At 37.1% G+C, this 16,305-nt stretch overlaps 1 protein-coding gene across 7 annotated transcripts in view; it reads right to left on the bottom strand.

Annotated features, from left to right (window-relative positions):
* LOC128988350 (protein held out wings-like) overlaps positions 1–16,305 on the bottom strand; it is an 88,806-nt gene that overhangs the window by 31,775 nt on the left and 40,726 nt on the right. For all 7 annotated transcript variants that reach the window (XM_054409564.1, XM_054409565.1, XM_054409569.1 and 4 more), the window contains exon 2: positions 3,493–3,626. In XM_054409564.1, coding sequence (XP_054265539.1) covers positions 3,493–3,626 — 134 coding nt within the window. The remainder of the gene's footprint in view (positions 1–3,492; positions 3,627–16,305) is intronic.

Consider the following 16,305-nt stretch of genomic DNA (forward strand, 5'->3'; position numbering starts at 1 on the left):
TTTTGTAGTTTTGTCTACTTGTCATAAATGTTTGTGCAAAGTTTCCATTTCGTATGCTTAACCATTCTTTAGAAAAAAATAATAACTGAAAAAAACAAAATGGCGGCTGTGTGAGTAACTAAAGACTTCCGGACAATTTAAATATGATATTTAGGTACGTTTCTTACCCAGGATCAATGCCCTAAAATATTGGTAGAGAGTTCCGGGACACCCTAGAAGTTGACTTTGCACTTACCTTTTGAGAATTTAGTAAATGCACGATTTATGGTCAATATTAGAGTCTCCATTTAATTGTGATTATTTACACATTGTTTGATCAAAAGACAGAATTAGCTAACTTTCCATCCCCGTTACCTTGCCCATTATAAACTGCAGGAATTCCTCTCTAGCCTCTAGCAGGGTGAACGCCCGACCCTGAGATAACATCGCGGCTGGTTTGAGGCTACCTTCGGATTTACTACGCAAGTTATAAAAAATAGGTATAGTCATCGTGGGGATCCCTATTGGATGAAAAAGTTTTAAAATTTTCATCGGATAGACCTAATCCTAATTTTCCAAATTTTCGAAAGTTGAAAGCTATGGTCAGGGGGCTGTTAAATACACAAACAATTTATTTTCCTTTTGATTTTTAATCAATTGTGTGGTTTCTTACAATTTGATAATGTTCCTTAAATTCTCACAGTTAACTCATGCAATAGAAAAAGTGTAACCTAATTTCTTGGGAAAAAAGAAAAAACAACAATCAAGATGGAATACTGAAAATAAAGCTTAAATTGGCAGCTTATTAGAGAATATAAGGGGTCTTACAGGGGGAATACAGGTGGGTCTTACACCCTAATATTTACATAACATCATAATTAAATTTTACATTATGCAAAGGATGAACATACGGTACCGAATTTAGTAAAACTATTGTTAGGATTATTTAACTCAAACATTTGAAGGAGGTCATGGACCGCTGCATCGAGCAGAACTTTATGAATACCCATTCATACATCCCTTTAGATTTTTTAAGATCAAAGATGATTCTCGGTCGTTTTTCAATGAACAACCAACAAGTTCAATGTTGAATATGAATTGTATTCCGAGTATTTAGGTCATTTAGTAGACATTAGTGCAAAACACAGCGATAAAAGAAAATATGAATTTATAATTTTTATCATTAGGTATTAAAAAAAAATAGGTAGTTCATTAGGTAGTTAAATGTTAGTGATTAATTATTTTAAAATTATATTACAAAACACAAAAGACGAGGGCCTTACTCAAGGGAAATAAATTGTTACTAATATGTTAATATGTTACTAATTGTTACTAAAACCACCACACTACAAATAAATGTTAATTGCTCGTTGATATTTTACTATAATATCTACTCATTGCAAGTACTATCGTGCTACCATCATTGTAGCTGGCAACAGGCACAGAATCGCGACACATAGTTGTATAATTAAACAGATGTTGGTTTAGCTGGTAAAGATAACATGTGTTTAGAGATTCCTCCACAAACTCTGACAAATTACAAAGTTCTAGATACATTTGCGGCGTTAACAATTACCATTTGCATATTGAATGTTCTGTATGATTTAGGTGAATAAATTAGGTTACACTACTAAGGGGTTGTTTACTTTGTTTATACAATGAAAGAGCACAAGCACTAGAGGACTAGAGGCTGTCACTGATACATTGATACTGTCAAGTTAGTTCATTGACCACCACTCACTACTGTTGTGTCCTTGTTTACTTTGTAAATCCAATGAAAGAGCACAAGCAATAGAGGACTAGAGGCTGTCACTGATACATTGATAATGTCAAGTTAGTTCATTGACCACCACTCACTACTGCTGTGTCCTTGTTTACTTTGTCAATCTAATGCGAGATAACACAAGCACTAGAGCAAACTACAGTGGCATCTTTGTTTACTTTTGCAATCTAACGTGCGATAAAACACAATGCGGCTAATTGAAAGGTCACCGTTTCGATCCTGAGAAAAGTCAGCAGCGTTTAGACGGTTCCAAACTGGACCCAGCTGTTCCTTATCATTGGGCTAAATAAATGTTCCGTGGTCTTAGTCGGTAACAAAAATACACAAGGCGTAACACTTCATTCTACACTCAAATTTGGGTTAAAATACCAAATCTAGGTGGTGCCCCCGTCTCAAATCATTAATAATACCAAATGTAAAGTTTGTGAAATTACCATCACACATTGTCACCACTGTAGTGTCCTTGTTTAATTTGCCAATTCAATTAATGGCAGCACAATCACCAGAGAGTTAGACTACTTTCAGTGTACAATGTTACTGTCAAGATAGTTCTATGAACCTCAGATCTTGTTACAGTAAAGTTCTTGTTACTTTGACCACATAATGAGTGACAGCACAAACCAGTGTGGCCAACTGTCAGTGATTCACTGATATTCACAATTCAGTTCAATGACCATCAGATCTGGTCACTACTGTAGTATCTTTGTTTACTTTGCCAATCCAAGGAGTATCATCACAAGTATAAGTTCTCACTGTGGTTTCTGTTTGTTTCAACCAACAAATGAATGATGTCATGAACTTCTGAACAAATCAGCAACTAATGTTCACTACATCAACGATTCAGTAATTGTCAAAGCAATTGTTTACGAGTTTCATGACCAATAAACAGCCGTTCCCACTCTCACCTTTACCTTCCTTTGACCTTAGGACGGTCGTATAACAGAGGAAGCCACGCAGTAGAGGACAGAGTCAAGTGAGGAGTGAGGAGTGGCTGTCGGGAAGTGATGTAATGGAAGGCAGATCAGCTGACTATTAGTGTGCTAATAGCTGGCTGTTGTTACAGCTGTGAGTGGTTGCATTAACAACCACACGTCCTGCCAACTTTGCAGAGTAAAAACTCTCAGTGTTTCTTTGTATGTAAGAGTGTGTATGGGGGAAATTGTGCGAGGAGATTCAATTTGCCTACTTGGATTTACATTAAAAGGTCTGAGGCGAAGCGTTGTGTTATTGATGTTGATGTAGACATCGCATCAAGAAATATATGCTAAGATAAGCTTTTGCCAGATTTTTATTTAAAGATAATTTCGTTTAATGAGAAACTCACAGAGAGTGCTGCAATAAAAATTCATTATCTTGTTTCCGTTATAATAGTTTACAACAAAAAGTTCTTTATGTTTGGCTTAGTAGAAAATTAAGGTATTGGACAAAAAACTGCACTTTACACCACCGCAATCTGTCAGTGGTTTAATCAACTGAGTTTATTTATAGGCCTATTCTAAAACTGCATACAACTTCAAAATGAGAATGTAGTGTCTAGTACATCCGTAGTAAATTGTTAAAAGTAAAAATCAGTATTATCAAGTATCAACATTCTGATTGTATCTTGAGCCAAGAAGCACACTTCAAGACACTACTTATGTTCATTTAACATTATTACACTTCAGCTCTTTATGTAATCAAAATGTTACTATACAACAAAAACTAAAACTAAAAATGATTTAAAAACTTACATCTGGATGCTCCTTGACAGGTACGAAGACTTTTTCTGTAAGCGTAGTTGCTTGTCCTTGCGCCTCTGGCAGGATTAAGGGCTCCTTCTTTATCCCATTTACTTGAAATAAACTAGACCTAACTTTTGCGATTTCTGAAACAGACAAAAACACATTTGTTAGTAAAATGTATCTAGGAAATTTACAGACAGCAATTCTTGTTGTAATTATGCTCGTAGAAAAACGAACAGTAAATTAGAGTTAAATTATATTTTTGGTGATCAACTAAGATTGACAATAATCACATGACTAAAAAAAGATTTTGATTAAATCAATTTCCCACATAGGTAATTGCTACTCGAAAAGTAAAGAAACCTACAGTTGGACAAGAATGTCTCTAAAGTAAATTATGGTCCTTCGGGCCGGATCGAGATATTTATCAAAACCTATTTCGTTCTACAATACTCCATCCTGGCATTGATTGGACTCGGTTCAAACCTTGGAGTTTTGTAACAATAACAGATATTCTGCAAACATTGGAGCGTTGGAAAGCAGCCAGTATTGTCTGTAGACTACCTGTCGCGGAGACAGAATCTCGCACGGTGGAGAGTATTATCATTGACCACATGGAGTGCGAGTCCCACAGACTATAGCTTTGTCTGTGGTCAACAGTTGTTGTGGTCAACTAACATAAAGGTCTTAAGTCGACGGGGTCATTGAATGCTGGGGTGTTATTAGTATTTGCCTTAGTTCTGATCGTCTTTAATGCTAAGATAGGTAATTATTGGGAGAAGGGGCCCACAGGGGTTACCTTAAGCATATATAAGCCAGTAGAGGTCCTTACACATACGGGTTTCCCAAAATAAACAAAGTACCGTATCTATGAAAGATCTATTCTTAAACGTTGCTTGATGAGATCGTTGTACCAAAAAAGAGTTACGTTTCCAACCTTTCCTGTTAATTCAAATACCAACAGAAAATTACAAATTCTTTCCTAGGAACTAAAGATTCTCTAAATACCAGCTGGGATTGAGAAGTAAGGAATTCCCTACATAATTACCATGGAGCAATGAAGCGGAATTGCTCGCTCCAATCTAATTACACGGCAATTCAGTCGTCTACCTGATCATTTGAAGGATCCCGGTCTTTCATTTATTTTGAATCGCAGTGGGTTTTAATATAACCGATCATTTACCGTTTGTAATGGTTACTTTATCGATAGACACATGCTATAGGTTGAGTCTACTGTAACCCAGACTTACATTAGTTTTGACACAAGCACATTTTTGGTATAATGTTAACGCTAGGTGAGAGCAGAATGGAACAAGGTTATCTGTGTAGCTTTGTTCACTAGGATGAACTGCTCCTTTAGCCATGGTCATCTATTGAAAACCCAAAAATCAAGAACAGCGAAGTTCAAATAATCTCAAAATGCGAGAGACTGATCCCAGGATCGAACCAGCGACCTTCAGGCGAGTGACCACTCAGCTTCTCAACTACAGGGGAGCGCGGAAGTGGTCCGAAAGTCAGTACTCCGAAAGGCACTCGTCCGAAAGAAATTACATTGTCAGGCACTGCTTCGAATGTCATAAGTCCGAAAGGCACTGGTTCGAAAGTCACAACTCTGAAAGTCACTGGTCCGAAACTATGTGTGCATCCAGGCACTGCTCCGAAAGTCATAACACCGAATGATGACAGAAAGTGATTTTCGAACCAGTGCCTTTCGGAGCACTGCTTTTCGGACCACTCATCTCAACTACAGTACACTATAAATGCCACCAACACCAGTTATCAAATGAGGCGAACACTGTGTGTCTTTGTCGTCCTCACCAGTAAATCTACATACAAAGACCTCAATCCTAAATGCACCCTGCATGCCTTTGTGTCTATTTTGGAATGTACACTCACACGGCGTTCTGCGCTGCTTTGGGACATGACCTCAGCGTGTTCATAAACACGCCTCGCCCTCATGCAGCCAAGTGTGCGCTCCGAGCCTGAGCTTTCCTTTGTGTCACGTTGGTATTTTTTTGGTTGTACAAAGAAGTAGACAGACAAAAGTTATTATTTGTAATAATGCCCGTAGACTCCTTTGAGGTTTTCGATTAGCAAAAAATGTGCTGCAATAGTTTCTTATATAGGACCTGCACCAGTATCTTCGAAACAAAATTCGGCAGTAATATAGGTCTTTAATTTCAATGGCAGAATATTCAGTAGGAATATTTCAATAGAGTCTGAATCCGTTAGCTGCTCCACACAAGTTGGTTTGGTTAGATTTAGATAACTTAAAACAGGAATTATAGAGTAATCCTATAAAAGATATATATGGAGTATATTTAAATGAAATAACCAACATAACCTAACCTACATAAGAATAATTGCAATTTTGGTCAGGTTAGAATAGGGGTGTGAGTTTCTAGCCTAGCCTGATCAAAAACGACATCAGATTTTACCAAATTTCGTAGTCAAACGCAAACATTAAGATTAACATAAATTAACATAAACGTAAACATTAAGTTCATTGCGAACAGGAAATTTTCAGTAAAATCGACAATAGATACACCTAACCTTGGAGTACAACAAAGAAGACAATAAATTTAGATCAGAACCAGTTAGCTATTCTCAACTCCTAAATACATGATGTGCAAGATAATGTTAGGTTGGGAAATTTACTAAATGGCCGTCGTAAAAAATTATATGTCTGATTAAAAATACCATGGTCAAATCAAAAAAATCTACCCCGACCTAAGTTGAACCACAGTTGGGTTGTTATGAGCGAAAATCGTTCTCCTTCCTCTTGATCTCACCTAACATCAAATTTAAAATTCATAATTGATCAGCTGTTCCAACTAACTTCCTGGGCAAAAGGAGACGCTACTGGCAAGGAACGGTTGCAAGTCTGGACCAACCGTGCATAAATTGTCATCTCGAGTGGAGAAGCCAGCAAACATGCAAGAGAAGAGTCATTGTTGTTGACATATGACAGGAGTGGGACGTGCAAACACCAGGCGCTAACCTGAGAACACACAAGACACAGCACATAGCGTACTGTGCTGTCTCTGGTATTATAAACTTGGAATACTGTGTTTATTCCGTTATAGCCAAATTGTTCAGCTTCATTTGTCCAGCATGTTCTTCATTTACAGAAATCATGTATTGTATTTCATATCCAAAATGAAACAGTTGGTGGCGACAACGGTGACAATAAGGGCGACGAAGACTCCACGGCGCACCGGGAGGGCCTCCTGGATGAGCAAAATACAATATCTAGTGGGAACTAGAAGACGAAAAATTTCAGTTTTGATCTATACGTAAGCTTTGCTGAAGGTTTAGTACATTGTTAATTTATGTTGACGAGTTGACGTCACTGGCAATCGAAAAACGTCATACTCATTTATGTTGTTTTGTTGTTTATGTTGCGTTGAAAACAATACTGATAGAAATTGTAAGATCACACTTAAATGTTTACTGTAAATGAATATTTAAATTAATAATACTTGGCCCACTCGAGTGCGACAGATGAATTACTCTTTAGATAAGGCACTGAAAGGGATACTACTACAGTAGTAAACAGGCCGCTGTACTTCCTAAAAGAATTGGAAGATGAACCCCTCATAAGATAAGTATGTCCACTATGCTGATCCGAATAACCGCAAAGTTTTTAAATTGTTATACATTTTGTAAATATTGTTCATAATTTAAATACGCAATCTATCGGCATAGATCTGGAAAAGATGAAGAATTAAATTATACAAGTTTTTACAAGTAGGCCTAAGTAATACATTCAATTGAAAGACGAATATGCGAGCTATGTATTCGGTGTTTAAGTGAGATGGCTACCCAGCGACTGGAAGGAGATAAAAAGACCGAGATAAAAAAACGAAGCTTCAAGTTCGACTTTTATGTGGTTGTAAACTACATTTCGATTAGTTAGTGTTTTATTTAAATGTATTAAAATTATAAAAGGTCAATTATTAATTTCAATTTTAAGCATGCATTTAGCATTAAGAATCTTCGCTATTGGGTCCCCCTGAATGCAGCTAAGCTGACCCAGCTTGCATTAGAGTTAGAGATGTCTAACATATTTTGACACACCAATTCATGGCACTACCAGTAGATTTTATGAGTTTTCTTTCCTCTAATCCTAGATATCATAAAGCACGCCATTCGAGTAAATCTTGCTGGTAGCTTCAATGGTAAGAGAACTACTACTGCACCTCGCTGATCAGACCTTGGAGATAAAACTACTTTACGTCGTCTCTGATCGTGAGTCTTGCGCAAGAAAAAAACAGGATACGCAATATAAACTAGTGACAGCGTTAAGATTGGATAACAGTGTATATTAGCAGGAATAATTGAACATAAAACAGTTTGCCAATATTGCTTTTATACAGGAAATTGCATCAAGTAAATTGACTCTTGGAGAAAATATTTTATTACAATTGTGTCATTGTATGTACTGTATTAGATACGTCTTGCGTCTAGTCACCAACAAAATTAAGTACAAATTTAACTATTGATAAGGGAGTGATTTTTGTGTACTGCTAAGTATTGAAATTGTTGTTTTATTCATGGTAAAGCCAGCTCACCAGCTGATCCGGCGCCAAAGTACTTAATGGTTTCTCGGTTTCTCACAAAGTAAATTACATTCTCATGAATATCCCGAGGGAGATGAACGGCCACATTCCACTCTCGCGGAATCGTAACTCAGACGTGGCCGCAGTCGTGGTTGTCGCTGTGTTGATAACTATGACTACATGTGTAGCTGTATGTGAAACAGCATAACCATAGCAAAGGCTAATATACTAGTCGCTTTACCCGTGTTTAGCATCAGATATAGAACAAAGTTACTCATAAAGCTACTTAAGTTAGGTCATGTAGATTGTTTACTTAGTTCCACAACTGGGAGTGAATCTGTATCTGTAGCTTCTACATGTGGTTGTCGACGCGTGATTGCTACTGAGCTGGTCAGCTGACCTCTTGTCCAAACAGTGAGCCTCTGTTGACAGTTCCGAGGTCAGTGACCTCTTCAACCATCCCAATCTTCCCATGTCATACACTGATCATAACACTATTAGCGATTATGTTCAACAATTAGAACGATGCAATGTTTACTCCACAATACAATACAACTTAACCATGAAAGTCCGATGCCAGCCCGAACACCTCCTGGATAGAACGTCTAGAATAAGCATGAATCAAACCATTAGGCGATGATCCAGAATGACGTCATGTAACCTGATACGGATAAATATACACTGAGGACTGTATCTTGCGTTTTAGTGATTTTCCAAATGGACCGCTTCCAAAGTGAAATCATTTCAACGCCTCATAATCTCGTGGTGGCTTCGGAATGTTGAAAACTGTTGATTAAGTTTTTGGTTTTCGAAAGATCCGAGTATGATCCGAACCACTTGCATGTCATGAAATTCGGTCGGAGTTAGATTGCAACTTTGGTCACTATATTAGGAATAGCCTGTTTCATACTAAACAGATATTTTATATAGCCTACTAGTTGTTTTCCAGCTGGAACGGTTCCAAACTACAGTGAGCTGTTCTCAGCTATTAGATCAACACTACTTATACAACTTGACGACGTAGAGGTTTATTTTATTGACTTGTTCATTCTGCTATAATAGATAAGCTAATCGATATCTTGTTCTCCTTAAGACCATTTCTGAACATACGGTAATGCAATAGGTTTTCCAACGCTTTTAATACTCTTGTAGGGCCTGCTGTAAATATTTACAAGACGTTAAACATAAAGTTATTGAAATGAGCCAACCTGTTTAACCGGACACTCTTCAGTTTTTTCATGTGTACTTTACAAGACTTAGTAAGATCAACAGTTGAATTACGGCATAAAGTCTGTTGGCCAAACCAACTAAATCCATAAATACTGTACATACAAACGGAATGCATGCATTTCTTGATGGCCAGCATGCTAGGCAACCGACTTATTACCATTATTACACTAGTTAAATTTGAAAGGACACGAAGAATAACACTATGTATCGCCATAAACTTATGTCATCGTCCTTACTCACCAAAATAGACCATTTCGTCACTCCACTTCGTACCTTCATGTAGTTTGCACCAATTAAGACTTAAAAGAAATTCAAAGAAAACCCCTATGTGCGAATCTCCCTAACCCACTTTATATTCCAGCCCATTTATCCGATATAATCTTAAACGTTTTGTAGCTAAAACTTCCACAAAATCACTATCATTCCAAGCACACTTTTGAATTGTAAACACCAAGTATCAATCAAAACTGAAGGAGCCACTCGAGCGGAGTGGCGCGATACTCAATAACACGGTAGTTACACGATTTAACAGCTGTGTCGGAAGGTATTTAACAAGCCGATACTGATAACAACGAGGTGATAAGACAGATCTGGAGGGGGAAATGAATGGGAGGATGTGACGTCACACACAGATGTCGCTTGTCTACCAGAGTGTGGTGTGCCTCAGGGACGCATTCTGGGCCCCTCGTTGTTTGTATTTTTCCTCAATGTTATAACAAGCGTAATTTTATTTATATAACACATCTTGAAACTTTTTGTAAATGCTTAAATTTCGTTCGTAAGTAAAAACCTTGATAGCAAACGTCTATAATAAAATTACCAAATACTTTAGGTTAAACTGAATTGGTTTTTAATGTTTCTTTAGAAAATATTTTTGCATTAAGTGCTATTGCTAAGATCACTATTCGTATCAAGGTCATTTAGAAATCCAGGAATGTTCATTATATAATTATGGACATTTATATCAGTGTTTCTTTCCTAAGAACCAAAAATTCCAATCATTTATGAAAATTGTTTACGGTGGACACATTTAAGTGCTGGTTGCGTAAAAAAGTAATAAAAATACTGGGATTTAATGGAAATCAGATGGAGTCATCCCATTCCTTACTTTGTGAACTGTGATGTGAGTACTGCAGTTTTTTCCCATTGTTTCCTCTAATTGTAGCATAACTTCTTGTCTCATATCCTTGTTGTTTCAATAGTTTTTCGTTTTCACACCCTCTCCTGATGTAAACTATAAATCCGCATGGGTTAACGTGGGCGAAATGTCTTCCTTTTTGTCTCGAATAAAAGTAGGCTAACTTTTTAATTTCGTTGTAGCTTCAAAATATGTATATAATTCACTCACGAATGTAGCCAATCAACTCGCAACTGAAAACAGTATAAATGAGCATCTTTCGTAACAGAGGAGATTTCAAAGAACTGTTTCATCTACATCTACGTATGACTTCCAACGTCCGACCGCAGACTTGCCAATGAGGAAGCAGCCTCGGGTGTCAGCATTGCACCATGGCATTACATCATTACAGCATTAGCATAGAACAGCCCAGCGACATTAGCGCTCAATAATATCTGCGACATCGTGCGCGACATTCTACGACACTCAAATACCGTTAGGACATGTTCTATAATGCACTGAATCTCATAGCGACATCCTGTAGAAAATGTTGTATGGATATTGTACAGTGTCAATCATACCGATACTAAATGTAAGATATGGCGTATTTTACAACAACATTCAGTCATGTAAGGTATATCGATAATATTTACTATTCTGTCTAGAGAGTCTGTTAAAACGATACTCTACGTTGAATTTGGTACCAATATTATACAACGATATTCTAAATATGTTAATTAGAATGAAATGTTTCAACTTAAATTAGAAGTAGGGGTTTTACTTAATTTTCTCAGTTTTTCTGTAAGTACATTCATTTTTCTCAAAGTTCCACCTACTACACAATTTTTCATTTACTTGTATACCTCTCAACTAGTTGTTGCAAAGAATCAACGAAGGTTTTAAATATCGATTTTTGCAGACATTAAACGAGTCTCAAATATCTGTGATATTTTCGAAGCAGATGGTCCTGTAACCTATTATTGCCCCCAATTATACAAGAGACGCTGTGATCAAGTCGGCACTGGCTGTGAGGAGTTAACTAGGGAATTTACGATCGAACATAAATAAATCTGTGATCATCCCGACGTAAATTATCACACAACCCATCACAGTGCGGAGGCGAACGCGGAGGGGGACTTTCTAAGCCCAAAAGCAGAGGCTTCGAGATTTATTGACTGGAGCTCCGCTTTCTTTTCCAGACGACACTTTCTCCCAGTCACATATGACTTGTTTCACGTTGTAATGTAAAACCGGGTGGGAAAAAATCGCAAATTTTCAATGAGCACCTTTCAAAAGTATTGCATCTGATATCAACAAAACCCCCTTTCAGCGGTATGAACATCGCAGATTGCATTCTATGTTAATGGAGAGGAGAGAAATAATTGTCCATTGCATAATCCAAAGGAAGTTATTACCGGGAAAATTTAGTACAAGTCCTCCAGTATCTCTAAAATCGTCTAACACAGTTCCCAAGATCATTGTGATGATAAATTTAAAGATGAGCACTGCTTGTACATTTCTATATTAATGCAAGATCGACAAAAAGAATTAAGTATAGACTGTCAGCCGTGCTGCGGTTACCATGGTCATAGACAAATATTTGTCTATGCCATGGTTACCATAGGTTCTGAAGCACACCGCTGGGAGCGCCGTGTAGTTACGTAGCGCGTACGTCGTAACTACATGGCGCTCCCAGCGGTGTGCGCCAGAACCTGTGGTAACCGCAGCACAGCTGACGGTCTATATTTAATTCTTTTTGTCTATGATATTATACAACAATTGAATCAGCACTGTTGACTCACATAACAATCGTAAGTGAATCACCGTTCACCGTTCATCTGGCACAAGACACGGTGACGAAGTAGATCATACAACAGCGGCGCGTTTGAGATGGTAATACAGACGTGAGAACCCATAAAACGAGGCGGCTACTGTTTGATAAGTAGATAATACAAGCCTGTATCCTGTCAAAAACATCGGCTCTGGCGTTACTCACCTTGAAATCATCCCTAGGTCCTGTCAAAAACATCGGCTCTGGCGTTACTCACCTTGAAATCATCCCTAGGTCCTGTCAAAAACATCGGCTCCGGCGTTACTCCCCTTGAAATCATCCCTAGCTCCTGTCAAAAACATCGGCTCTGGCGTTACTCCCCTTGAAATCATCCCCAGCTCCTGTCAAAAACATCGGCTCTGGCGTTACTCCCCTTGAAATCATCCCCAGCTCCTGTCAAAAACATCGGCTCTGGCGTTACTCCCCTTGAAATCATCCCCAGCTCCTGTCAAAAACATCGGCTCTGGCGTTACTCCCCTTGAAATCATCCCTGTATCCTGTCAAAAACATCGGCTCTGGCGTTACTCCCCTTGAAAACATCCCCAGCTCCTGTCAAAAACATCGGCTCTGGCGTTACTCCCCTTGAAATCATCCCTGTATCCTGTCAAAAACATCGGCTCTGGCGTTACTTCCCTTGAAATCGTCCCTAGCGTGTGTAACGTGGCTTGCGACCCCGCAAAGTTAGGCAACCTAATGACCTAAGCAAAAAACCTAAGCCTAAACTACCTAACAACCTAAACTTCTATTTTCAATCAATCAATTCCTTTGATAACAACGCACTCTTGGGTGTGTGTAGACTGAATGTAAATGAAAATGTAAGTGTAGAATGGAGTGAGATGCCTTGTGCTACTTTTTCACTAAATCTGTTTCTTCAGTTTGTAACCATCTACAGCTAGATTTCTAAATCAAAACAGGATTGAACTGTAAATTTAATGATTGGGGTGAGCACTAAAACCACACAGCTCACAGAAATATTCCGATTAATTGAGATATTTCAAAACTAAACTGAGAAATCATACTTGAGCTGATGAAGCAATTGTAGAATCATTAGTATAAGATCACTGAAATAATTATAAGCCATGATGTAAGAAATGCCTGGATGATGAAATATTTAACAATCCTCTATAAATTAGCCGTTAATTAGCTGTTAACTCAGCACAGATAATGATTTTGAACTATGCCCTAGTACTATAACAGCCACTTTTATTAAAACAAACATTATTATATGATTTTATATTACAAATAAATAACATGGAGACGCAACTGGCTATATTTTATTATTTCTTTGCCCATATTTGTACAGGATGTGTGAAGAATGAAGTGAAATGCCTTCGGAGCTTTTTAACCGTTAAGATTTAGTCCAGGAGCTGAGGGGGGTTGAGCATGCATGAAAGTAGTACGCAATGTTATTGCTGATTATTGTAATATGGACTGTGGTGATCAAAATTACGTATGTCGCCTATTTCAAAAGTGGTCGATAAGGTGGGGGGGAGGGGGCAAACATGGCGGTTTGCGCTATGCGTTAAAACGCTGATAGTTCGTAAACGGTAAAAGATAGAACATCGGTTAAAACGTCGTTGTAATCCTAAAAATGTGGATAACAATAATGGTTATTGGGTCCGAGGTCGTATCTCTATAAATAAACAAGTTATTGTATAAAATATGTAAAAATGGACTTTTCGTGTAGTTTTTTTTAACGAAAGTAGAATTAATTTGTGAGTGTCGCAAAGAAGTAATATCCAATATCTTTGCTGATAGTTGTAATATGGACTGTGGTGATACAAAATACGCATGTCGCCTACTTTTCAGGTGGTCGAGAACTTGGGGGGAGGGGGGCAAAGATGGCGGAACGCGCTATACATCGAAATGACTGTAGCTCGAGAACGGTACGAGATAGGACATCGGTTAAAACGTAGTTTTAATCCAAAAAATATTACCAATAGTAAAGGTCATTGGGTAAAAAGTCGTATCTTAACTAATAAAAAAGTTATAACAATAATAAGTTTAACAAAATCTACATCGTACAGCTATTTTTTTCGAAAATCGTATGGATTGTTGATAAATAATAGTGTAATTACTTAATTACTCGGCTAAATATTAACTAGATGCATTTTCTTATAAGAAAAAAATATATTATTACGAATACATTTGGTTTAAAATGTAAAACACGGCCTCCAAACTACATATAATACTTGGGGTTTCGCCGCAATCAAATGCATAATACAGACTACCACTACAAATCCAATTTTAATTATTATAGTGTTGTAGTTTATTACAATATGATTATGTAACAGATTCTTATTTCATACAGTTATATGAAATAAAAAACATTACTACAAAAGTAAATACCTTATAATAAAAAATACGGCAAATCTCTTCATTCTATCCATAACAATTACACTGGTTGTTCATATTATTTGTTGAATTTAAATAGGTACCTTTTTAATTTCTCTTAGCACCTGTAATACAAATAAAAATTGTAAATATTTTCTTTGATACAAATGTATATACATCTATATATAATTAATGCATGAGAGCGGTCAAGAAATTTAAAGTTTATGGTGTTTATATTTACAATGGAATTAAACTACTATATATTATATTTCATATTTAATTATTATCTTATTTGTTTGATTATTTATTTATCATTATTTCATTTATATACTCAGTGTATAATGAAATACAAAATACAAGCAATCATTATTTTAAAAACAGCAGCAATTATAACGCAACCTAACGGACGAACCCCAAGGCGTTTGGAGGCCGTGTTTTACATTTTAAACCAAATGTATTCGTAATAATATATTTTTTTCTTATAAGAAAATGCATCTAGTTAATATTTAGCCGAGTAATTAAGTAATTACACTATTATTTATCAACAATCCATACGATTTTCGATAAAAATAGCTGTACGATGTAGATTTTGTTAAACTTATTATTGTTATAACTTTTTTATTAGTTAAGATACGACTTTTTACCCAATGACCTTTACTATTGGTAATATTTTTTGGATTAAAACTACGTTTTAACCGATGTCCTATCTCGTACCGTTCTCGAGCTACAGTCATTTCGATGTATAGCGCGTTCCGCCATCTTTGCCCCCCTCCCCCCAAGTTCTCGACCACCTGAAAAGTAGGCGACATGCGTATTTTGTATCACCACAGTCCATATTACAACTATCAGCAAAGATATTGGATATTACTTCTTTGCGACACTCACAAATTAATTCTACTTTCGTTAAAAAAAACTACACGAAAAGTCCATTTTTACATATTTTATACAATAACTTGTTTATTTATAGAGATACGACCTCGGACCCAATAACCATTATTGTTGTCCACATTTTTAGGATTACAACGACGTTTTAACCGATGTTCTATCTTTTACCGTTTACGAACTATCAGCGTTTTAACGCATAGCGCAAACCGCCATGTTTGCCCCCTCCCCCCCACCTTATCGACCACTTTTGAAATAGGCGACATACGTAATTTTGATCACCACAGTCCATATTACAATAATCAGCAATAACATTGCGTACTACTTTCATGCATGCTCAACCCCCCTCAGCTCCTGGACTAATTGGTTCTATAGTCTGTTGCTTTACCCATACGACCGTTTATTACTAGCCCAATAAACAGAGATAGCTAAGTCCCATATCAAACCATTTAAGAATACAGACTTTACAATATTATTTGGCTAATGGCTATTATAGATATCACGTTAAACATATATTAATTTTGCGATCACAGGTTATGATGGTTTTAGAAAGACCGAGTAACTTCTTAGAACTCCTAAGGATATATGTGTGCAATAAGGATATATGTGTAAGTTACGATTTGCAACCGCCTGGTAATTCCATAACAAAAGAAACAAAAGAATCCCAACTTCCATGAAATGCCAGTCTGGTCATGGCGGAGGTTTGAGCGAATTTGCCCACTGGGGTCAAGCAGCAGCGGCACGTTTTGTTTTGACTGTTGAAATGGATCATTTCCGCTTCTGCCACAAACGCACGCCTGTGCCGTTCAGTCCTGTTATGAACTCAATTCTGAAAACAAACCGCTCGTTGCTGGCTCTTTTGTACC

The sequence above is a fragment of the Macrosteles quadrilineatus genome, unplaced genomic scaffold, assembly GCF_028750875.1.
Source record: "Macrosteles quadrilineatus isolate MER2022 unplaced genomic scaffold, UCM_ALF_1.0 Scaffold_3__2_contigs__length_128488019, whole genome shotgun sequence".
Classification (NCBI taxonomy): Eukaryota; Metazoa; Arthropoda; class Insecta; order Hemiptera; family Cicadellidae; genus Macrosteles; species Macrosteles quadrilineatus.